Source organism: Oryx dammah, unplaced genomic scaffold (genome assembly GCF_014754425.2).
Source record: "Oryx dammah isolate SB20612 unplaced genomic scaffold, SCBI_Odam_1.1 HiC_scaffold_1, whole genome shotgun sequence".
Taxonomy (NCBI): Eukaryota; Metazoa; Chordata; class Mammalia; order Artiodactyla; family Bovidae; genus Oryx; species Oryx dammah.
In genome coordinates, this window is record NW_024070185.1 from 1,490,594 (window position 1) to 1,517,273 (window position 26,680).

At 38.3% G+C, this 26,680-nt stretch overlaps 1 protein-coding gene across 7 annotated transcripts in view; it reads right to left on the reverse strand.

Moving 5' to 3' along the window:
- Nucleotides 1-26,680, reverse strand: part of NEK1 (NIMA related kinase 1) — a 128,293-nt gene that overhangs the window by 51,297 nt on the left and 50,316 nt on the right. For all 7 annotated transcript variants that reach the window (XM_040227648.1, XM_040227670.1, XM_040227460.1 and 4 more), the window contains one exon: nt 15,080-15,182. In XM_040227648.1, coding sequence (XP_040083582.1) covers nt 15,080-15,182 — 103 coding nt within the window. The remainder of the gene's footprint in view (nt 1-15,079; nt 15,183-26,680) is intronic.

The following is a 26,680-nucleotide window of genomic DNA, read 5'->3' on the forward strand; positions in this document are numbered from 1 at the left end:
CTGTTGCTTCCTGACCTGCAAACAGATTTCTCAAGAGGCAGGTCAGGTGGTCTGGTATTGCCACCTCTTTCAGAATTTTCCACAGTTTATTGCGATCCACATAGTCAAAGGCTTTGGCATAGTCAATAAAGCAGAAATAGATGTTTTTCTGGAACTCTCTTCCTTTTTCCATGATCCATCAGATATTGGCAATTTGATCTCTGGTTCCTCTGCCTTTTCTAAATCCAGCTTGAACATCTGGAAGTTCATGGTTCACGTATTGCTTAAGCCTGGCTTGGAGAATTTTAAGCATTACTTTACTAACGTGAGATGAGTGCAACTGTGTGGTAGTTTGAGCATTCTTTGGCATTGCCTTTCTTAGGGATTGGAATGAAAACTGACCTTTTCCAGTCCTGTGGCCACTGCTGAGTTTTCCAGATTTGCTGGCATATTGAGTGCAGCACTTTCACAGCATCATCTTTCAGGATCTGAAACAGGTCAACTGGAATTCCATCACCTCCACTAGCTTTGTTCATAGTGATGCTTTCTAAGGCCCACTTGACTTCACATTCCAGGATGCCTGGCTCTAGGTGAGTGATCACACCATTGTGATTATCTGGGCCATGAAGATATTTTTCATATAGCTCTTCTGTGTATTTGTGTCAACCTCTTCTTAATATCTTCTGCTTCTGTTAGGTCCATACCATTTCTGTCCTTTATTGTGGCCATCTTTTCATGAAATGTTCCCTTGGTATCACTAATTTTCTTGAAGAGTTGTCTAGTCTTTCCCATTCATATCTGACAATATAATGCATGTCTAATACAAACTGACTGACAAAGGAAATTATAAAATTTGCCAAAGATGAAAGGATTTCATGAAAATAATGATAAAGACACTGGAAAATAGTTCAAGTTACAGGAAAAACCATCTACAAATACTAAGTGGTTGAATAAGTTATGTGAATTTTTAAAAACTGCAAGGAATTATGATGTTGGTCATTCAAAATATTACTGGAATTAAAAAATTCAGAAATGATCTTTGGAGAACTGCTAAAATCTCAACCATTTTTGTAAAAAAAATCGCCTTCTTTCATAATACAGTTATAAATGTAAACCATACAGAAATTTTGAAGTGAAGGGTACACCATTTTTCATCAATCCTAACATGAAAAATTTTCACATTTTAACATCTCTGAAATGGGATGCATCTTATAATCAATGGTATCTTCATGATCTGTTATAATCTTATAAACTGTGGGCCAGGCAGCAGTTATAACATAGGTGTAAACCTATGAACTTTATTAGTTTTCTTCTTTCTTACTGTTATAAATGGGCAACCTTAATTCCTCAGTTTCAAGTGAAAAATTAACTTAGTGGCTTGTCCAAGAGGAAACAGGAGTCTAGTAGTTACTGAAGACCTTCCACTGATTCCCTCTGATGACAGCAAAAAAGCACCAGCACCAAAACTTATTGACTCTTGAAAGAAAATACCGGAAACAAAATATGGGTCCTCTTAAGAAATGATGAAATCTCAGTGCACGTGGTGGTACAGAGTTTAATATTTGGGAAAACGTGAACAGCAATGACCCTAATTTTAAAAAGGAATGACTGGAGAAACAAATTATGAATAAAGTAGATTTAGGAATGAACACCTTTACCAATTTATTTTATTCATTTTCCTTTTTACGAATGCTCAATATAATAAAAAAAAAATCCAAGAATTATTTCAACAAGTATAAAACAAAAACTTTAAGTGATAAAAACCACTGTATCAAGTTAAATCAGCAACTTTTTCTCTTTTAATCATATATAACACTATGCCTTATAATTGTAACTTGGATTTGATAAAAAACATATATTACTCATTATAAAATTTTATCTGAAAAATTATAATCCTTCTCAAGTTACTTTCAGAATATAGACTTCCAAATATATACAAAATTCTGATAAATATAAGACAAAATTATTTTTTAAATTGCATTTTTCAAGGTAAAATCCCAAACAAGCTTTTTTTCCTCTCTTTACTACAAAATGTGGGGATTTACATTAAGCAGCTCTTTCCAGCATCAAGACTGCTGGGCTAAGGAGGGTTTCTTGGATGAGATGCAGGGTTGACTGACTGCGCCTCATGCGAGTCGGGTCCCAGGTTCCTGACTGTTTTCAGAGCAGCTTGCAAAGGTCTCCCTGAGATGTCTGCCACATGCCTCTCCTCAAGACTCCCTAGCTCATATCATCAGAGCTGATGAACTTGCGGAGAGACCATTTTTCCCTGTTTCAGCCCGTGCAACATAAATGTGCAGTACAGACCTGCAGCACAGGATCAATAGTTTTCTCACAGCAATAACGGAGTGTCTACTCTATGAAGATACACAAGGTCACAGAATCAGAAAACTTTAGGTAAACTAAGATGCTGCACAAAGTAACAGTAACTGTTTCTACAGTTAACCACCATCGCTTCCTAAGCAGGAAACCAACAGAGTGGCAGTAAAAGCATGTTTACTCTTGCCCTGGAATCTCCACCACACCTCAGCCACAGCACACAAATCAACAAGGCAACAGAAAGGAACCATGAGCTCTCTCCACGAAAATAAGCGAGATGGAATCTCAGGCAAAAACTAGAAACAGTGCCACCAGGGAACTGCAAAGTCTGGTAATGCTGAAGTGTAAGGGATGAAGAAGGGAACAGGAGAATCAAGAACAATAAGAAAGACAAAGGATAGAAGCCTCGTGGGAAGCTACCCAGGTGTAATTTACCCTATAAACACTAGACAACCATTGAGTAACTCTAAGCAGATGAGCATTGTGTTCAATTTTGCTCTGTTAAAAGCCACGAAATTATACTAATTTGTTATACAGAAAAACAAAAAAACAAAAGCCTAATACAAGGAACAAAAAGATTATATTTTGATTAAAAAAAAGTCAATTCACCAAAAACCCCAATAATTCTAAATGTGCAAATGCTTAAAAAAAAATAGAAAGGAAAACCTTGCAGAACTGAAAGGAGAAACAGATAAATCTACAATTATATTTGAAGACTTCAACTCTCCTACCTTAGTATCAAACATTATATTGGCATAGTGCCAGCATTAATGAAGAAGTACCGAAAAGCAATGTCTAACTGAAACACACAGCACTCCACCCAATGACAGCAGAGTACATATTTTTTTCAAGTGTATGTGGAATATTCATGAAAATAGATCATATCCTAGGTCAAAGTATGAATCCTAACAAATGTAAAATGACTGAAGTTCGACAAAGTATGTCCTCTGATCATAAAATACAACTGGGAAACAGTTACAGGCAAAAGTAGGAAAACGTCCAAACAAGTGGAAATTAAACAACTCATTTCTAAGTAATTCACAGGCCAAAGAGAAATTTCAAGGGAAATCAGAATGAATTCTGATCTGAATGAAAATGAAAACAGAACACAGCAAAATTTGTGGGTGAAATTAACGCAGTGCTTAGAGGGAAATTTATAGCATCTACTACCAAAATTAGAAAAGAGGAAATGTCTCATCCTCAGCTATTTAAGCTATAACCTTGAAAAATCAGAAAAGAGCAAAATAAACAGAAACCAAGCAGAAAGAAGATAACACTGTGAATGTACCTCATGCTACCGAATTGTGTATTTTTAAATGATTAAGACAGAAAATTGTATGTTTTGGGTATTTTACCATAATAAAAACATTTTCTATTTTTTAGATGGAAACATTCATCCTTCATGGATCATACAGCTAAAGGTTAAAAGTAGAACTATAAAAAAGTTTTTTTAAAGTAGGAGCAAGTCTTTACGACTGTGAGATAGGCAGAAAGTTTTTAGATACAATAGCAAAAGCATGATCCATAAACCAGAAATCTGAAAACACTTTATCAAAGTTAATACTTTTTGTTCTGTGAAAAATACTGTTAAGAGAATGATAAGGCAAACTACCACTTAGGAGAAAATACTAGCAAGTTACTTAACAAATAAAAGACTTATCCAGAATATAAAGAATACTCAAAGCTAAACAAATAACAATCAATCAACATCAACAAATTATTCAGACAGTTCTCTACAGAGGATATAAGGATAACAAATAAGAACATGAAAAGGAATTCAACATCATTAACATTTTGAGAAATGCACATTAAACCACAGTGAGATACCCCTATACATAATTAGATGGCCAAAATAAAAACATTGTGACAATGCCCAATGCTGATGAGGATGCAAAGCAACTGGAACCCTTTACTCTTGTAAAGAGTAAACTCTTGTTTACTCCTGGTAGGAAGGTAAAATGGTACAAGTACTCCAGCAAATGGTTTGACTTTTTTGAAAACCCAAGTTAAATATACACGTACCATATGATTCAGTAAACCCATTCCTGGGTATTTACCCAATAAAAACTTAACACTTGTCTAAAAACTTGTAAATGAATGATACAAGCATCAAAAACTAGAAACAAACCAAATGTCCCTCAATGAGTGAATGAATAAACAAACCATAGTACATCCATACAATGGAAATCGCTCAAAAATAAAAGAAAAAGTTACTGATAAATGCAACAGCTTGGATGAAAATGATTAAGGTGAGTGAAAGAAGTCAATCAATAAGGTTTATATATCATTATGTATACCATACATATCTTTTTGCCTTTTCATACTTTCCAAACAAGGGAAACGGTGACAGACTTTATTTTTTGGGGCTCCAAAAACACTGCAGATGGTGATTACAGCCATGAAATTAAAAGACGCTTGCTCCTTGGAAGAAAAGTTATGAGCAACCTAGACAGCATATTAAAAAGCAGAGACATTACTTTGCCAACAAAGGTCCATCTAGTCAAAGCTATGGTTTTTCCAGTAGTCACATATGGATGTGAGAGTTGGACTATAAAGACAGCTGAGCACTGAAGAATTGATGCTTTTGAACTGTGGTGTTGGAGAAGACTCTTGAGAGTCCCTTGGACTGCAAGGAGATCCAACCAGTCCATCCTAAAGGAAATCAGTCCTGAATATTCGTTGGAAGGACTGATGCTGAAGCTGAAAACTCCAATACTTTGGCCATCTGGTGCGAAGAACTAACTCAATGGAAAAGACCCTGATGCTGGGAAAGATTAAAGGCAGGCGAAGGGGATGACAGAGGATGAGATGGTTGGATGGCATCACTGACTTGATGGCCATGGGTTTGAGCAAGCTGCGGCAGTTGGTGATGGACAGGGAAGCCTGGCTGCAGTCCATGGGGTTGCAAAGTTGGACACAACTGAGTGACTGAACTGAGCTGAACTGATACCACACATATATACCACATAAGATATTCTTGAAAAGACAACACTGTAGTCATGGAGAACAGACAGTAGCTGCCAGGCTGTTGATGGTGTAGGGACAGCATGACTATGCTGAGAGACACCAAAAGTTTTGGGATGATGGAACTCTTCTATATCCTGACTATGGTGGTGGGTACGTGAATTTATACTTGTGCTAAAATTCATAGAACTGGAGAAGAAAAATAAAGTTGAAGTTATTGTGAAAGTGAAAGTTGCTCAGTCATATCCGACTCTGCGGCCCCATGGACTATACAGTCCATGGAATTCTCCAGGCCAGAATACTGGAGTGGGTAGCCTTGCCCTTCTCCAGGGGATCTTCCCAATCCAGGGATTGAACCCAGGTCTCCCACACTGCAGACAGATTCTTTACCAGCTGAGTCACAAGGCAAACCCATTATTGTATTATAATTTAAATAATAAAAGGAAAGTTATTGTATTATAAAAAAAATTGTAAGAAAGTGGTATAAGAAAGTTATTGTATTATACATTAAATAATAAAAGGAAATTTAAAAAATAAGGTGCCAATGAAACACATAGGAAATGATGTCCAGAAGGCAGCTAGACTGGATAGAAGTTAGAAGAGTAGTCTGAGTAACTGAGACAGACTGTGAAGTCACTGGTCCCTTGTAGAATGAGATCACCACAGGGTATTATTTATAGTGAGAAAACAACCAAGGACAGAACACCCCAGAAAATATCAGCCTTAAAAAGTGAGCGGAAAAGAAGCCTGTAGGAAAAGATATTAAGAAAAAAAGAAAAACAAGGTGAATTTGGTACCAGAGAAGGTAGTGAAAAATTTAGAAGCAGTAACTCATGAGACCAAATGTCACAGAAAGGTCAAGTAAGATAAAGACTGAAAATATTATATCTGAGAAGATGGACAGTGATAACTTCTATATCAACAGGATTCTGAATATCGGGTGAGCAACAATGAAGAACGGTGCTTCATTCCTTTGAGGGGCCGGCTATGAAGAGGAGGAAGGAGCAGGAATGTGAGAAACATGAATCTATTTATAGGCTATGGGAGGGTACCAAGGAAGAAATGATCAGGAGAGAGAGGAAACAAGTGATGGAGTAAGGAGGATCCTCAAGTAAAGGGACAGTATGGCACAGAAAAATAAAGCCATGAAAGCATGGGTTCTACAGTCAGACTGTGGCATTTAAACACGGAATCTACCATTCAGTCACTGTAAAACCGAAACTGTCATGTTACCTTCTCTACTTCTGCCTCAGGGAGATGTAAGACGGGAACACTACAGAACCCACCTCAGGGCGCTGTTGTGAGAAGTGAGTTAATACAGGTAGAGAACTCAAAACTATGCCTGACATATAGTAGTTTAGTTCAGTTCAGCTCAGTCACTCAGTCGTGTCCTACTCTTTGCGACCCCATGGACTGCAGCATGCCAGCTTCCCTGTCCATCACCAACTCCCAGAGTTTACTCAAACTCATGTCCATTGAGATGGTGATGCCATCCAACCATCTCATCCTCTATTGTCCCCTTCTCCTCCCGCCTTCAGTCTTTCCCAGCATCAGGGTCTTTTCCAATGAGTCAGTTCTTTACATCAGGTGGCCAAAGTATTGGAGTTTCAGCTTCAGCATCAGTCCTTTCAATGAATATTCAGGACTGAGTTCCTTTAGGATGGACTGGTTGGATCTCCTTGCAGTCCAAGGGACTTTCAAGAGTCTTCTCCAACACCACAGTTCAAAAGTATCAATTCTTCGCCACTCAGCTTTCTTTATAATCCAACTCTCACATCCACACATGACCACTGGAAAAACCATAGCATTGACTAGACAGACCTTTGTTGGCAAAGTAATGTCTCTGCTTTTTAATATGCTGTCTAGCTTGGTTATAACTTTTCTTCCAAGGAGCAAGGGTCTTTTAATTTCATGGCTGTAATCACCATCTGCAGTGATTTTGGAGCCCCCCAAAATAAAGTCTTTCTCTGTTTCCTCTGTTTCCTCATCTATTTGCCATGAAGTGATGGGACCAGATGCCATGATCTTAGTTTTCTGAATGTTGAGTTTTAAGCCAACTTTTTCAGTCTCCTCTTTCACTATCATCAAGACGCTCTTTAGTTCTTCGCTTTCTGCCATAAGGGTGGTGTCATCTACATTATCTGAGGTTATTGATATTTCTTCCGGCAATCTTGATTCCAGCTTGTGCTTCATCCAGCCCAGCATTTCTCATGATGTACTCTGCACCTAAGTTAAATAAGCAGCGTGACAATATACAGCCTTGATGTACTTCTTTCCTGATTTGGAACCAGTCTGTTGTTCCATGTCCAGTTCTAATTGTTGCTTCCTGACCTGCATGACTTCTCAAGAGGCAGGTCAGGTGGTCTGATATTCCCATCTCTTTCAGAATTTTCCACAGTTTGTGATAATCCACACAGTCGAAGGCTTTGGCATAGTCAACAAAGCAGAAGTAGATGTTTTTCTGGAACTCTCTTCCTTTTTCTATGATCCATCGGATGTTGGCAGTTTGATCTCTGGTTCCCCTGCCTTTTCTAAAACCAGCTTGAATATCTGGAAGTTCACAGTTCATGTACTTTTGAAACCTGGTTTGGAGAATTTTCAGCATTACTTTACTAGCATGTGAGATGAGTGCAATTGTGTGGCAGTTTGAGCATTCTTCTGGAGAAGGAAATGGCAACCCACTCCAGTTATTCTTGCCTTGAAAATCCCATGGGCTGAGGAGCCTGGTACATGGCTACAGACCATGGGGTCACAGTTGGACATGACTGAGTGACTTCACGTTCACGTTCGAGCATTCTTTGGCATAGTATGCACCTAGTAAATTGACCAATGTCAACAGTTAGTAGCATTATAATCATCAAGTAGGATGGAATGGGAAGATTACTTTTGAACGGAAGAAATTATATCCTCCTCTCAGACTGGAGAAAATAAGGAAATACTGGGTACAATTGTAGATAAATTTATAAGTATGGAGGGATAGCTCTGACAGCTCAGTTGGTAAAGAATCTGCCTGCAATGCAGGAGGCCCTGGTTTGATTCCTGGGTTGGGAAGATCTGCTAGAGAAGCGTTAGTCTACCCACTCCAGTATTCTTGGATTTCCCTTGTGGCTCAACTGGTAAAGAATCCACCTGCAATGTGGGAGACCTAGGTTCAATCCCTGGGTTGGGAAGATACCCTGGAGAAGGGAAAAGCTACCCACTCCAGTATTCTGGCCTAGATAATTCCATGGGTTGTATAGTTCATGGGGCCGCAAAGAGTCGGACACGACTGAGCGACTTTCACTTCACTTTTAAGTATGGAGGCAGAAAAATCTGATGAAATGTGGGGTTCATAAGCCAACTTTCTCTGTAATGATTATCTTCACAGAGAAGGAAGAAGGATGAAATCATTGAGCAAATGGACAAGGGGAGAGGCTGCTGACCATGGAGATTTAACAAAGCGCTGAAAAGGACCACACTTCTGCTGAAACCAGAGGCCATAAACCCATCTAACACTAGCCATCACAGCTGTCACTTTCTCCAGCAGTGTTCAGAAACCTGAGTGTAGTTAGAAACTACTAACTTAGTTACACATAATAGAGAGGGATATGCCAACTCAGAAAGAAGGGCTCCCAGGAGCATGGGCTAGTCAGTTCAGTGACTCCCAAGAGTTTTCAAACCATCTCTTTTAGAAACCACACAAATGTCCATCAACTGAGGATTGAATAAACAATTTCAGGTATATTCACATGATGGAATATGACTTAGGAATAAAAAAGAACTAAGGATACACACCACCCCAAAACCCTATATACTGTAAGATATTTCTATATGAAATTCTAGAAGAAACAAGAGCACAGCCTATGGCTGGCAGCAGACTGACTGCAAAGAGGCAGGAGGAAGCTTCTTCCTCCTGTTTAGCTGAGATGTGTGTGTAGTTGCTAAGTCGCGTCCGACTCTTTGCGACCCCATGGACTGTAGTCTGCCAGGTTACTCTGTCCATGGGATTCTCCAGGCCAAAATACTGGAGCAGGATGACATTTCCTTCTCCAGGGGAACTTCCCAACCCAGGAAATGAACTCAGGTCTCCCGCATTTGTAAGTGGATTCTTTACCATCTGAGTCACCAGGGAAGCCTGGTTTTATTGAGATACAATTGCCATATAACATCATTAGTTTAAGGTGCACAAAATAATTTAATATACACGTACACTGAGAAAGGATCACTATGTTAAGTTTAGTTGTCATCCATCATATCACATTCAATTTTTTTTTTCCTGATGGTAAGAGGAGGAAGCTTTTAAGAAATGATGGAACAGCACTATCCCGTGACTGTGGCAGGGATTATATGACTACATACTCTTGTCAGCACTCATCCAGACACACACCTAACACTGGTGAATATCACTGTATTTAAATTTCATGTTAATAAACCAATTTTTTACACACCTCTGTCTGGACTCCTGGGTAGTGCTCTCCCTCAAGTATGTTGCTAAAGTCAGCTCCTCCACTTTACCTCATCTGCTGTCCCTGACACACTCTCTAAAGTCAAAGGCAAATGGACCATGGAGGGCAGGACTTGGAGAAGGCTCCCAAGGTTTCCTGACATTCACCCACTCCCCAGGATTGCAAGCCCTGCACAGATGATCCCCAGGGCTGGGAATACGATGGGGTGTACCCCCAGGACTGAGTCACATTAAATGGGATGAGTGGCATTAAAACAGTGGGTTGACCATTAAATGCGGAGTTTCCCTGGCTGGTTGAAGAAGCAGGAGGCGGGGAGTTGAGGCACATGGAGTTCTTTGCTGCTGAGATGAAGGGGCTATGTGGCAAACAACTGAGCATGGTCTCAGTCAATCTCTCCGATAGCGGAGGCCTGATTACCACAGCAGAGGGAGGGACAGCCTGCTGGCACCATGAAGGCACAGCCGCTGACACTGCTACCTGGGCTTCAGGAGACGAGGGGCAGAGGACGATCACAATGTGCCAGAGTCCTGGCCTGGAGAAACAGTGGGTCATAAATCTCTGTTGCTCTCAGGCTCCTTGGTTTATAGTAACTTGTCACAAAGCATAGAAAAGGAGAGATCAATTTTAAACAGGCCCTCTATCTCATCATAAAAACATTTCAATTTAGAACTTAAAATCTGTGAGACCTTTTCTCCCCACTCAGGCCTTGCTTCTAGTTCTCTGGCTCGGTCTCCAGTGTACATATTCTTGTCTAACTCGAGACTCTAAACTACTCCAGAAACAAACTATGTCTGGTTAAGCTTTAATTAAGTAGTCTTCAATCAGTTAATTAACCTACTGTCCCCAAGATGTTTAACACACTGCCTTTGTTAATTAGTGAATAAAACAAGTAATATACAATGTATACACCCAAATACACCAAAAAGTAAAAATTCTTCACTTTTCTAAAGTTTTATGTATGTATATACATTGTCACCTAGGGAACGAAGAAATTCTAAATAGCTTAAAAAAATGAATCTTGAAAAGTCATATAAAAATCACTTATCTCTAAAGCAAAATTTTTTAAAAGATTTAGTTGAATGCATTTATTTATTAATTGGCCAGGTAGCATGTGGGGTCTTAGCTCCCGGACCAGGGATTGAGCCTGCGTCCCCTGCAGTGATAGCATTAAGTCTTAACCACTGGACCGTCAAGGAAGTCCCTAAAGCACATTTAAAAAAAATAACACAACAAAATGAAAATAATAATTTCTGACTGTAAGATGAAAGAATGACACCATGGCCTCTCTTCCTGCAAAATTCTAGATTAGAGAAGTTGCTGTGTTAAGTAAATGCATATCAGCACTCAAAAACAAGCAGAACTCTGGGCAGTCCCAAGAATGGAAGGAACCCAGAGGTGAGACAAGTACAAAAATGGGTTTATGATGACAAGTGACACGAGCACAGCATGTGGGCTGAGGCCTCAGCGTGGGGGTGCGAAGGGGCCAGTAGCGACATGCTTCCAGAAGAGCTCGCCTGGCCCCAGCAGCTCCCTGAAGACACTAATGACAAGAGAGTTGGAGGGAAAGGCCAGGCCAGTGCTCCAGGTGACTGGTGACACCAGGAAGGAAAGGGCTCTCCAAAGCCCAGAAAATAAGCTGCCAGGGATTTGCTTGGCAGAACAGCAATGTATCCCACCTGGTGTCTACTCTGACGGAAAACTGGGCAGAGGACTGGGCAGAATAGCATGTACCATCTTGCCAGGAGCCTACCCAAACAGAGGCAATGAAGAGTGAAACAGAGAGCCCCATACATGGGCAAGAACACCAACCGTGCAAGGAACACCAGTACCATGAAGCAGGACACAGACTTAAACACTGAAGACGCTGACACTGCCAAGAGAGCACCAAGAACAAGACCCTACAATACCTAGAGTACTATACAAGAGAAATGAGCACATGATCAGGGAGCTTTCAAGGAAAACTAAGTAGCTTCATGGACATGAAAATACAAGTTGCTAAAGTTAAGAGAATCTCATTGGATAGGCTGACGAGCAGAGCAGGCAAAATGAAAGAATGTGTTATGAGCTGAAATTTGGGCTAGGAATCCTTCCAAAACAGTAAGAAGGGAGGAAGGGATTAAAAAAAGAAACAGAAGAACAGAAAAAAAGACATTTGAGGCAGAGGTTCCAATCTATTCATTAAACAGGAGCTTTGTCAAGGAGAAAAAGGAGAAGAAGCAATACCTGAAGAAATGGTAACTGAGAATGTCCCAGAACTGAAGATGAGTGTTCAGACTGAGAGCATCTGATTAGCATCAAGTCAGGTCAATTAAAAAAACAAACTGATAAATACTCAAGTGATTATTTCAGAATATGAAAGGTAGAAACAAACAGTCCAACAATGCTTTCAGAGATGAAAATCCCTTACAGAGGAGCACAGAGAACATCGTCACCATGCTCACAAGTCACAGTGAGATGAGGATAAGGCAGCAGCTTTAATGTGGTCTGAGGGGAGCCTGCAACCTAGATTCTTCATCCAGCAAACCACCACCCAAGACTTCACCTGCAGTCGGTAACACAGACCAGATGAGCCCTCCCACCTTCAACAAGGAAAGACTGGACAAAGCATATGAAACAATGACTTTCAAACATGGGCAAACAGGCAGCACAAGACAGTGATCCTTGTGAGAGGAGAACAAGTGAGGTAAGCTCAGTCACTGCCCATTTCCAGGCTGCAGCACAGGGAGAGGGGGTCTCTGAGCCAAGGAAAGGGCAGTCAGAGTGTGGGAGGTGGAGGAACACTAGCATCTGCAGGAAAAGACTGCTGGAAGCTGCAGAGGTTTCCTTGGAGTCACAATTAGCCTGACCTCACCAAATCCTGGATCAGGAAGAGACCCTGGAGAAAGAATAGGCTACCCACTGAAGTGTTCCTGGGCTTCCCTGGTGGCTCAGATGGTAAAGAATTGGCCTGCAATGCAGGAGACCTGGGTTCAGAAGATCCCTGGAGGAGGGCATGGCAACCCACTCCAGTATTCTTGTCTGGAGAATCCCCATGGACAGGGGAGCCTGGTGGGCTACAGTCCGTGGGGTCACAAAGAGTCGGACACAAATGAGCGACTGAGCAAAACACCAATTCCTCAGGCTCACTGAGGGCTGGGAACACACCACGCTTCCAACAGCCAGACTGGAAAGGCCTTCAAGTCAACAGAGCACTGGAGGACACCAACACAGCATCACAGCACAAGGGCACTGCCTCAGTGGTGCAGCCAAGTGAGTCCTAGATCAACGGCTGTGCTCCACCTGCCCAGGAAAGCTTAGAGGCAAGCCCTGAAAGACTCAAACTATCTTTAACTAACAACACTGCACCCCAGAGTAAAGCCGCCACACAGTTAAATACAAACAATCCAAGATAAAATACACAGTGCCTGGCATCCAACCGCAAATTACCAGGTGGGTAAAGAAGCAGGAAAAGATGACCAAAATGAGGAGAAAAATAGCCAACAGACTCAGAAATGACAAAGAGGGCAGAATTAGTAGACAAAGTGAATAAGAAGGTTATAATAATTACATTCCACATGTTCAAGAAAGGAGAGAAAAGTATAAGTATTATAAAGACAGACATGGAAAGTATACAAATGACCCAAATAAACTTTAAGAGAAAAAAAAAGTATCTTAAAAATACATGTCTGGATGAGATTAAAAGGAGAGTAGATTGCAAAAAGCAAACAAAAAGCCTAGTGAACTTGAAGATTTAGCAACAGAAGCTACCCAAAATGAAACATTGGAAAAGGACCAAAAAGAGATGAACAGAGCATCAGTAAGCTGACGTACAGGTGCTGAAAACCCAGAGGAAAAAGAAGAGGAGAACAAAAAAAAATTTTTTTGAAGAAATAATGGCTGAATTTTTCCAAATCTAATAAATATTATAAACCTACAAATCCATGAAGCTCAATGAACCCCCAACACAATAAACATGAAGAAAAGTATACCAAGCTACATCATAATCAATTCACTTCCAGTGATAAAGAGGAAATGTTAAAAGCCATTAGAGGAAAAGACACATCAAACACTGAGGAAAACGTAAGAATGCCAGCAGACTTCTGGTCAGAACAGACTGCCAGGATGTAAGTGGAGAAACATATTAAAGAACGGACAGAGAAAGAACTCTCAATGTATAACACTATTTTCAGAAAAAATATTTTTCAAAAAAGAAGGCAAAATTTTTTTCAGACATATAAATGCTAAGCATATTCACCAGTAGACCATTACTACATATTAACATTTAAGTGTGAAGACAAAATAAGTACATTTCCAACAAATCTGGGACAATTTCTCTCTGAAACGTTCCAAGAGTTGTCTCCATCATGAAGACGATAAACTCAGGGGAGGACAGTAGATGTAAAAAACAGTTCTGAGGTGAGAAATGTGTACATCTTGCTAGGTCTAATAATTGTTTGAAAATATTTCTAATTAATATCTGTAACTAAAATTCCAGATGCTGTTAACATGGGAGAAATGGGGCAAGGGAAAATAAAGCAGGTTCTCTTCTGTCCACAGAAAGGATACAAATACAGATTAATTCCAGATACTAGAAAAACAAGCTGATGGGTGTTAAAAATATAAAGGGTAATCATTAAAAAATTTACTATTTTTCAATAATATTATTTCAAAGAAAAAATATCTTAAATTAGAATAATTATATTAACTCATAATGATGTTACTTATGAACTTATAGTAGATGTAAGTATAAAAAAACATTTAACTATACAATTGACCTATTTCCTACATAAGTGTGCTCCTTCACGGGGTGCTAAGCTGACAGAAACAATCACCATTTGTTCTGTGGACAAAAGGTGAAAAGGCATTGTGTACCTCTGCATGTCAAAACCAACATCTACTAAAATGATCATTTAAAAACTGTTCGTATTTTCTTGAATACATGACTTATTCAGTTACCTGACTGAATAATTAGAGGCTTTAAAATACATTTGGTCCTAATTTGCTTTTGAGTAAATGCATAGTTACATGTATATTTATCCAAATGTTTATTTCTCATTTTTCTTCTACAATTCTTTGCTAAAGTATTTAAAACAAAAAGCATCTAGGACCAAAAAAAGCAATATAGGAAACTTATTTAACCTAAATATCTGGGTTGCTATACCTACTCTGACTCTTTTAAAAGGAAGAATGCAACTATGAACTTTCAATTAACTAAGGCAACAACAGAACTTCACACTTGGCATAAAAGAAATTGTACAAAGAGAGGTTTAATACTCTGCAAATGTTCAGATGTAGTGTTTGTAAAGGATGGTGACTCCTGTCATTTATACCTACCTTGTTTCAGTCCTTCACTCTGAATACTATGTTCAAAAATCTCAAAAACAAAATCCTACCATATGCCCCTCGGCCCGAGCTTTGTTCTGCTTTGCTTCCCGTCTTCGCTGTAGAAACTCTTCTACTTGTTTTGCTCTTTCCATAGATGGCTGGCCCTTCTGCCTGAAGAATTTGGACAAACAGCAAAACTAAAAATTCTGAACATCAAATATTACAAAAAGTGTAAAATTACAGGGAAATATTTTCTTTAGAAATATCTGCAAAATATGAAGGCTGATATGAAGTCAAGTCTTCCTATTTAATGAATCAATAGCTACACACATATCAGAATCAGCTACCTAAATCAGTCACTATTATTTTTAAAAGGGGCAAAATCTACCCTACTATACCAAATCTTAACAAGTCTTCTTTTGTGTTTATTTAATCTATGCTACTTATAGACACATAAAATTATTTCAGAGCATACGTATAGAAGACTCTCCAGTTTCCAAGTAGTTAAGCTTATTTCAGAACTCTGCATCAAATATATTGATCAGTAGAAAAGTAAGATTAAAGCTGCAAAGTAGCAATTTCAGAGGTCATCAGAAATAATGAAAAGTTTGTATGAATTTTAAAAATTAGGGTAAAAAGTGAAATCTGAATTCCTTGTATGTCATAACTATTAAAAAGTAAAATGGACAGATTAGGGGAAAAATCTAAAAGCACATTTATTTGTTTCAATCTTTTCTGATTATGTTTCTATAACTTTCTCTGACAACTACAAAAGAATGTAAACATGTTGGGCTTAGACAACAATGAAAAAATATCAGTAACATTTCAAGGTACTGAGAATAGTCAAAATCACAGAATCAGCAAGTACCCCAACCCCCAATCAGGGGTTGGGGGTTAGGAGTTAGTGTTAAATGGGGACAGACTTTCAGTTTAGGAAGGTAAAAATTAAGGAGATGGATGATGGTGAGAGTTGCACAACAACATGAAAGTACTTAGTTGCACAGAACTGTGCAGTTAAATATGGTTAAAACAGTATGTTTTATGGGGCTTCCCTGATGGCTCAGTGGTAATGAACATGCCTGCAATGCAGGAGACACAGGAGATGGAGGTTTGATCCCTGGGTCAGGAAGATCCCCGAGAGAAGGAAATAACTCACTTATTCTTGCCTGGAAAATCTCATGGACAGAGGAGTCTGGCAGGTTATAGTCCCTGGGGTCACAAAGAGTCAGAGACAACTGAGCATGCACACACGCATATGGAACTTTGTTCTGTATTTTCCAAGTCTCCTGTAAATGTATTGTACTTTCATAATTTTTTAAAAAAGTCAGTAACATTTTGAACATCTAATAAATATTATGCCTGTTACTGTGTGCTAAGCAAGAAAGATGCAAAATAAATAAAACCAACTCCCCATTTACAGAGAACTCACTGCATAGTATCAACTGCAGTAATTTGTAAGTAAGAAAGAAAGATCAGGAAGTTACTGGCTGTGCATCTTGGATACTGGCTATGAAAGCGCACCAACTTCCTATAGTGTAGGACCATGTGTCTAGAACCATAATTATGTTCAGAAAAATACATGAAATAATGCCTTCTCTCTTCCAATAAACATTTCTGATTTTCATACCCCAGTCATTTCTTTTATATGTTAACAATTACAATTGACCATTGACCACAAGTTTGAACCACACTGGTCCATTTATTATGAGTATTTTGCAATAGTAAATACTACAGGACTACCTGTGGCATCCTGTGGTTGGATGGCGATCACTGACTCAATGCACATGAGTTTGAGCAAACTCTGGGAGATGGTGAAGGACTGGGAAGCCTGGCGTGCTGCAGTCCATGGGGTTGCAAAGAATCTAACACGACTGAGCAACTAAATAACATGTCCATAGTTGGTTGAATCCACAGATGCAGGGGAACCTCAGAATGGAGGGATGACTGTAAGTATAAGCAGATTAACTCCTATATTGCTCAAGGATCAATTGTACTGAGATATATAAAAATTTGAAATGTGAAATTAAGCTGTAAAAATTTTAAATGACTCACCATAAAGCTATGGACGATAATGGCCTAAGATTCACTTAACTTATGTAGTGCTCAAAACAGATTCTTGTGAAATTTCACCACCGGAATCTTCTAGGATTAGATCATCTCTATACCTGATTAAGAGCCTTTCCTGGTTACTAATTGTATTCTGAAACTTGAGCAAATTCTCTGATGAACTCTAGGAGTTTTTTGGTAGTGTCTTTAGGACTTTCTATGTATAGTACCATATCATCCATAAACATTGACAGTTTTAGTTCTCTTCCAATTTGGATTCCTTTTATTTCTTTTTCTTCTCTGATTGCTGTGGCTAGGAAAATGTCCTTCATATATATAGGCAAGGCTGTATTCTGGTCTGTTACAGCCCCATTTATATAAGACTGGGCCTAAAGAGGGCAGATAATCTTTCAGAGTATGACACACCGGAGAAGGCAGTGGCACCCCACTCCAGTACTCTTGCCTGGAAAATCCCATGGACGGAGGAGCCTGGTAGGCTGCAGTCCACGGGGTCGCTAGAAGTCAGACATGACTGAGCGACTTTGCTTTCACTTTTCACTTTCATGCATTGGAGAAAGGAAATGGCAACCCACTCCAGTGTTCTTGCCTGGAGAATCCCAGGGACGGGGGAGCCTGGTGGGCTGCCATCTCTGGGGTCGCACAGAGTTGGACACGACTGAAGCGACTTAGCAGCAGCAGCAGGGCCTAAAGAGGGCAGATAAACTTTCAAAGAGTATGATACACAGACATGTCACCTGAAACTGTGTCTACTGATAAGGCTCTTGTGAGGAGTCCTGGATGCTTACACCACTGCATACAATTAGACAGAATCTCTGCTTTGTATCATGACTGAACTGACATCATCTTTTAACCTTTACATAAATAAAACATCGATAACATTTTTATGTTTGATTTCCCATCCTAAGATAGTATGTCCAATGTCTGTCAGTGTGGGCCTTTTAACGGACATACGATAATTTATATTCACTGACTGATCTGATGCACTGAATCAAATAATTCAAATACTTTAGCAGAAACAAATTATTTTAGTAAGAACATGGCCACACACATAACAGCTTTGATTAAAAGAATATTCACACCATTTATGTATATATAGATCTATTTTATTTACTTATATAATCTATTTAAGTTCTGCTTTATTGAATGGCTTTTCCTAAACTAGTTTAAATGATCAGGTACACATAATCCATTGCTTTCAATCACAAACTTAAGACCTGTAGTGATTTTTGCTTACTATTATTTCTTTTTTCTTCTCATTTATTTATCATTGAGTATCAACTATTACCAATAATGTATCTGTCTCTGAAGATACAAAATGTATAGAACAGAATTTCAGGAATGCAGGATATGTCCAACATATAAAAATCTATCAAAGCAATTTTGTTGTTTTCAGTCACTCAGTTGTGTCTAGCTCTTTGCAATCCCACAGACTACAGCAGGCCAGGCTTCCCTGTCCTTCACCTACTCCCAGAGCTTGCTCAAACTCATGTCTATTGAGTTGGTGATGCCATCCAACCATCTCATCCTCTGTCGTCCTCTCCTCCTCCTGCCTTCAATCTTTCCCAGCATCAGGGTCTTTTCCAATGAGTCGGCTCTTTGCATCAGGTGGCCAAAGTACTGGAGCTTCTACTTCAGCATCAGTCCTTCCAATGAATATTCAGAACTGATTTCCTTTAGGATTGATTGGTTTGATCTCCATGCAGTTCAAAGGACTGTCAAGAGTCTTCTCCAACACCACAGTTCAAAAGCATCAATTCTTCAGTGCTTGGCCTTCTTACACTCCAAATCTTATATCCACATATGACCACTGTAAAAACCAAAGATTTGACTAGATGGACCTTTGTCAGAAAAGTAATGTCTCTGATTTTTAATATGCTGTCTAGGTCGGTCATAGCTTTTCTTCTAAGGAGAATAAATCTTTCAATTTCATGGCTGCAGTCACCTTCTGCAGTGATTTTGGAGCCCAAGAAAATAAAGTCTGTCACTGTTTCCATTGTTCCCCCATCTATTTGCAATGAAGTGATGGGACCGGATGCCATGATCTTAGTTTTCTGAATGCTGAGTTTTAAGCCAGCGTTTTCATTCTCCTCTTTCACCTTCATCAAGAGGCTCTTTAATTCCTCTTCACTTTCTGCCATAAGGGTAGTGTCATCTGCATCTTTGAGGCTGTTGATATTCCTCTCAGCTATCTTGATCCTAGCCTGTGCTTCAACCAGCCTAGCATTTCGCATGATGTTCTCTGTATATATGTTAAATAAGCACGGTGATAATACACAGCCTTGACGTACTCCTTTCCCAATTTTGAACCTGTCCATTGTTCCACATCTGGTTCTAACTGCTGCTTCTTGACCTGCACACAGGTTCTCAGGAGGCAGGTAAGGTGGTCTGGTATTCCCATCTCTTTCAGAATTTTCCATAGTTTGTTATGATCCACACAGTCAAAGGCTTTGGGATAGTCAATGAAGCAGATGTTTTTCTGGAATTCTCTTGCTTTTATTATGATCCAATGGATGTTGGCAATTTGATCTCTGGTTCCTCTGCCTTTTCTAAATCCAGCTTGAACATCTGCAAGTTCTTGATTCATGTACTGTTGGAGTCTTGCTTGGAGAATTTTTAGCATTACCTTGCTAGCGTGTAAAATGAGTACAATTCTGTAGTAGTCTGAATATTCTTTGGCATTGTCTTTCTTTGGGATCGAAATGAAAACTGACCTTTTCCAGTCCTGTGGCCACTGCTGAGTTTTCCAAATTTGCTGGCATACTGAGTGCAGCACTTTCACAGTATTATCTTTCAGGATTTGAAATAGCTCAACTGGAATTCCATCACCTCCACTAGTGTTGTTCGTAGTGATGTTTCCTAAGGCCCACTTGACTTCGCCTTCTAGGATGTCTGGCTCTAGGTGACTGATCACACCATCGTGGTTACCTGGGTCATGAAGATCTTTTTAATATAGTTCTTCTGTATATTCTTGCCACCTCTTATTATCTTCTGCTTCTGTTAGGTACATACCATTTCTGTACTTTATTGTGTTCATATTTGCATGAAATGTTCCCTTGGTATCTCTAATTTTCTTGCAGAGATCTCCAGTCTTTCCCATTCTATTGTTTTCCTCTATTTGTTTGCATTGATCACTGAGGAAGGCTTTCTTATTTCTCCTTCCTATTCTTTGGAACTCTACATCCAGATGGATATATCTTTCCTTTTCTCCTTTACCTTTCACTTCTCTTTTTTTCTCAGCTATTTGTAAGGCCTCCTCAGACAACCATTTTGCCTTTTTGTATTTCTTTCTCACGGAGATGGTTTTGATCACCGCCTCGTGTATAGTGTTATGAACCGCCATTCATAGTTCTTCAGGGACTCCATCAGATTTAATCCCTTGACTCTATTTGCAACTTCCACTGTATGACTTTAACGGATCAGATTTTGGTCACACCTGAATGGCCTAGTGGTTTTCTCTACGTTCTTCAATTTACGTCTGAATTTTGCAAAAAGGAGTTCATGATCTGAGCCACAGTCAGTTCCTGGTTTTGTTTTTGTTGACTATATAGTAAAATACCTTATTAACAGAGGACAAAACTAGCTTATAATTGATTCTATGATTCCTTATAATATTTAGTAATCTATACTGTCTTCATTTTTCACATGCATTTCCATTTACTACTTAATATATACCAAAAAGAAGAATTCATACTCATATTCTTATCCCCCACTGATGTAGTAAAACAGTACTGAACTGTGAACACAAATTATATATGTGTACAAGGTCCTGAGGGATAAAGGAAAAAAAATCAATGAGCTTCTTTACAGTCATTCCCTTCATTAAACATTATTAAGAATTTACACGTGCATATTCTATTTTAGACAAATTAAACAGACAATACCTATTGAGTTCCAAAATTATAACATTTAAAATTAGTAGAACACTAATCTAGATTAAGAGTAAAGGAATGATTAACATAACTATTGTATAAGCCACAAATACATAGCAAAAATTAGAAATTTGGAAAGTGAAATACGGACATTAAAACAGGCTAAAAAGAAATAAACTCCTTTTTATCCTGACAAGAAAAAAAGGAATAACTTATTTTCCATCTTATTACAAATGCATGCGTAAGTGGATCTGGGTAAGGTACCTCATATCCATGACTCAAAACCTTTACTGATAAAGGAAATTTAAAAATTTTGAAGGATGATTAAAAATTATTTCAAGAGGTAAAAACATGAAAATAGGCAGCAATCTAGGTAACAGAAATAATCTGAGTAAGGAAAAATGAGTCAATATGGTATAGAAGAGTTGGGGTGGTACATGGTTAATGAAATGAAAAAAGGATGCTGAGCATGTATTCATTAAGCTTCCTCCTCTGTTTAAGTGCCACAGTATCTATCGGAGGAAGCAGAATTGTTGTAAGCTTTATTCAAATAAAGCAATACAGAGAAAAGGGCTTGGGAAAGTAAAAGCTCAGTAAAGTACATATGTTAGGCACTCAAAATAAAAAAACAAAACAGGCACTCAAAGGTTTCAGAAGATGGTCTCACATGATTGAGGTTCTAATTGTAAAAGCTAACTGAACCTAAGTTCACCAGTTGTAACAAAAATACCACTCTGGTGGGAGAAGCTGACAAGGGTAAAGGGACAGCATGTGGAAAACCTCTGCACCACCTCAGTTTTGCTGTGACACTAAAATTGCTGTAAAAATTAAAGTCTAAAGCTAATGCAGGAGGTATGTTATTAAGACAAGGATATAAGCAAAGTTGGACTAGCCAAAGTTACTGATAAGAAGGGAAGAAGAAAAATAACACGATAAAGAAGGAAGAAGCAAGTATAGGCTATCAAAAATATGAGAAAGATAATATGAATGAGTCTTAGAGGACTACAGATTTCAGTTTGCTGATTCAGTTTGGTCAGGGAAAAGAACTGACCAGGTAGGCCAATGACATACAAATTATAAAAATGGAAGTGAGGACAGTGTGGAGAAAATGCTCTGCAATGTCAAAGACACAACAAAGTTCAAGCCAAAAGAATCACAATATTCGAACTGGAGGAGACATACAACATATTTACTATTTCTCTTCACTTCATGTATTCTGGATATATGATAATTTTATCCTGTGAGTATTTTTTCTATGTCCTCCTTAAAAATGAAAACTTTCAAGAGGATGTGCTCCTAAAACGTTTTAAGTTTGGACAACATCAAAATATTAACCAGCATCCTCTGAATATAATTCCTTAACCAATGACTAATGTACCTAACAACCTTTATTTATATTTCTTCACCTTACACTGTCTACATTGAGACACCTTGGCAACTGTATCCTTGTTGTTGTTCAGTCATTTAGTCGTGTCCAACTCTTTGCAACCCCATGGACCACAGCACACCAGGCTCCCTGTGCTTCACCATCTCCCGGTGCCTCCTCAAATTCATGTCCATTGAGTCAGTGATGCCATCCAACCATCTTATCCTCTATTGTTCCCTTCTCCTCCTGCCTTCAATCTTTCCCATCACCAGGCTCTTTTCCATTGAGTCAGCTCTTCGCATCAGGTGGCCAAAGTATTGGAGCATCAGCATCAGTCCTTCCAAAGAATATTCAGAATTGATTTCCTTTAGGATTGACTGGTTTGATCTCCTTGCAGTCCAAGGGATTCTCAAGAGTCTTCTCCAACACCACAATTAAAAAGCATCAATTCTTCATCACTCAGCCTCCCTTATGGTTCAACTCTCATATCCATACATGATTACTGGAAAAACCATAGCTTTGACTAGATGACCTTTGTCAGCAAAGTAACGTCTCTGCTTTTTAATATGTTGTCTAGGTTAGTCAAAGCTTTTCTTTCAAGGGACAAGCAACTTTTAATTTCATGGCTGCATGAAATGAAAAGATGTATCCTACTGAAGTTTGTATACTCTACTAGGTATCTAAGTAAAATTTTCACAATGCATCTAGGCCAACAGAAATACCTAGCAGTTCCAGTCAATGACTAGTTAGGTCAAAGCTGCTAACACTATGGTCTACACTTTGACAGATATAGCTGTGTGTTCCTGAAAACCGAGAAATATCCAAGGCACTGTGATGCTACAGGTTGCCCAGTACAGTTTGAGAACTACAGTTCCAGTCTGTAACTCTAAGAAGAAATAAAGGCTGTATCTGACAGAATCTATTCTCTGTGAATTTATACTACACTGTGGTGATGACTGTTTCCTTTTAGGATGTTTGCAGGCTCTATTTGTAGTCTTGCCTATAATCAATATGGAGAAAGCTAGTCTAATTTATAGAATCTGCCTCTTGAAAATTATATGATACTTGATGATCTCCAGTTTTTTTACCAATTCTTTCATGTTCTCAGAAAAAAATAAAGTGAAATTCAATGAGTATACACAAAAGTTCATTCAGTATTTGAGATCATGGATAATCATTAAATTTTATAAACAACGAAATCAATAACTGTTTCACCTGTTCATTAGTAGTATCTCAAGAAGCTGAGAAGTCCCTTGAACACAATAGTGTTCAAGGAGCTGAACTCTATATGGAGACACACTTAGTGTAAATTCTACCTCCACTGCTTACTAGTGGCCTGACCATGCACAAGTTTCAAATCTCTGCAGGTCCTAGTTTCTTCATTTTGATTAAAAGAGTAATACCTAATTAAAAGGGATGCTGTGATGAATAAATATAACTTGATATATAGTAAGTGTTCAATAAATAATATCTACCATCTATAAAAACAGGTTCAAAGCAATATAAGAAAATGTATACCATGTGTCTGAGTAATGCTAAGCCCACCAAAGCTAGCAAAAAGGAAATGATAGAGGATCTCTACAGCCACAAATGGTTTAAAAGCTGAAAATTAAAATAATGAAACTCAAACAAAGACTGAAAGGAAGCTGTGTTCCAGCGGCAGAAGTAACTGAGACAGAGCCATTGAAGACAATTTGAAACTCAAGTGTAAATACATGTAAATATTTCAAGGCTATATGGGAGCCTGATGCAAATGCAACAATCCAGTCCCTTACTTGCCACTCCAACTGCGAAGACTCGACAAATGTACTGGAAGATGAACAGTGTGAAGAAGCATAACACAACTTTCCCTATTTTCTTTTACACTATACACATGTATTTTAGGAGATTTGATTAAAATTAAAACAAAGCCATACACACAAAGACAGAAATATAGATCAATGGAACAAAATAGAAAGCCCAGAGATAAATCCACACACATATGGACACCTTATCTTTGACAAAGGAGGCAAGAATATACAATGGATTAAAGACAATCTCTTTAACAGTGGTGCTGGGAAAACTGGTCAACCACTTGTAAAAGAATGAAACTAGATCACTTTCTAACACCATACACAAAAATAAACTCAAAATGGATTAAAGATCTAAACGTAAGACCAGAAACTATAAAACTCCTAGAGGAGAACATAGGCAAAACACTCTCCGACATAAATCACAGCAGGATCCTCTATGATCCACCTCCCAGAATACTGGAAATAAAAGCAAAAATAAACAAATGGGATCTAATTAAAATTAAAAGCTTCTGTACAACAAAGGAAAATATAAGCAAGGTAAAAGGACAGCCTTCTGAATGGGAGAAAATAATAGCAAATGAAGCAACTGACAAACAACTGATCTCAAAAATATACAAGCAACTTATGTAGCTCAATTCCAGAAAAATAAATGACCCAATCAAAAAATGGGCCAAAGAACTAAATAGACATTTCTCCAAAGAAGACATACGGATGGCTAACAAACACATGAAAAGATGCTCAACATCACTCATTATTAGAGATGCAAATCAAGACCACAATGAGGTACCACTTCACACCAGTCAGAATGGCTGCGATCCAAAAGTCTACAAGCAATAAATGCTGGGGAGGGTGTGGAGAAAAGGGAACCTTCTTACACTGTTGGTGGGAATGCAAACTAGTACAGCCACTATGGAGAACAGTGTGGAGATTCCTTAAAAAAATGCAAATAGAACTGCCTTATGACCCAGCAATCCCACTGCTGGGCATACACACCGAGGAAACCAGAAGTGAAACAGACGCGTGTACCCCAATGTTCATCGCAGCACTGTTTATAATAGCCAGGACATGGAAACAACCTAGATGTCCATCAGCAGATGAATGGATAAGAAAGCTGTGGTACATATACACAATGGAGTATTCCTCAGCCATTAAAAAGAAGACATTTGAATCAGTTCTAATGAGATGGATGAAACTGGATCTGATTATACAGAGTGAAGTAAGCCAGAAAGAAAAACACCAATACAGTATACTAACACATATATATGGAATTTAGAAAGATGGTAATGATGACCCTGTATGCGAGACAGCAAAAGAGACACAGATGTGTAGAACGGACTTTTGGACTCTGAGGGAGAGGGATAGGGTGGGATGATTGGGGAGAACGGCATTGAAACATCTATACTATCATGTAAGAAACGAAGTGCCAGTCTAAGTTCGATACAGGATGCTTGGGGCTGGTGCATGGGGATGATCCAGAGAGATGATATGGGGTGGGAGGTGGGAGGGGGGTTCATGTTTGGGAACTTGTACATCCGTGGAGGATTCATGTCAATGTATGGCAAAACCAATACAGTATTGTAAAGTAAAATAAAGTAAAAATACAAATTAAATAAATAAAGTCTTAAAAAAAAAAAAAAAAAGCCATACAAATTATATACTAGAAAGACCAATAATACCCCAGGATAAAAACCTCACATAAAATCTTCATTACTGTTTCATAAAAAATATGCACATGTGTAAGTCTATAGCACTCTTATCTCAAAAAATGTGAAGTATTTACAACTAGCTTAATACTTCAGCCTATGGTACATAATTCATAATATTAATTTATATAGACCTCAGTTATTTATTTTTACTCAATTACCTTTTAATAATGTTTTATAACTGGGAGAACCATAAAGATTTTTATCACAAAAAATTATCTGTAAAAATGACAAATTAAATTTTCATAAAATGATATGTTCTTCCTTTACCAGAATATTTTTATAGAAGAAAATCTAAAAAATTGAAATATGCATACTTTTTAAAAGAGGAACTACACAAATTAAAACTTGAGTGCCACCAGAGTAATTAATTTTATGGAGAAAAAGGAAAAACCTAGCAAACAGGATCACAGTGAGTCATCAATCAGAGATGAACGTGAAGAGAAAATGACAATGAGGAAAGTTGGGTTCTAAGTGATGTGGAAAAGGAAGACTCAAAACATGCTTTGGAGTTTTGCATAGAGTTCAATTCCATTTTAAATATATTCTGATTTATTTAAAGCACATAGATAAAGTTATTACAACCATACACTGGTTCAAAGTTATCACATGTTACTTTAAATAGTATGTTCAGCCTATAACATAAATAAGCTATAACATATATAAGCCATTAATTAGGCTTAAGTAAAGAGCTACATGTTTGTCACATGTAATCAAGGGCCAAATTTGCACAGAAGAAAATGACTGTATTCAGATGTCAAAAGACAGTCTATGTATAATGGAGAAAACAGTCAGGAAGTGGTGTTATTCGGCTGTACACAACAAAAGACAAAATTATACCAAAGGGTGATCATCACACTCCAACATGTTG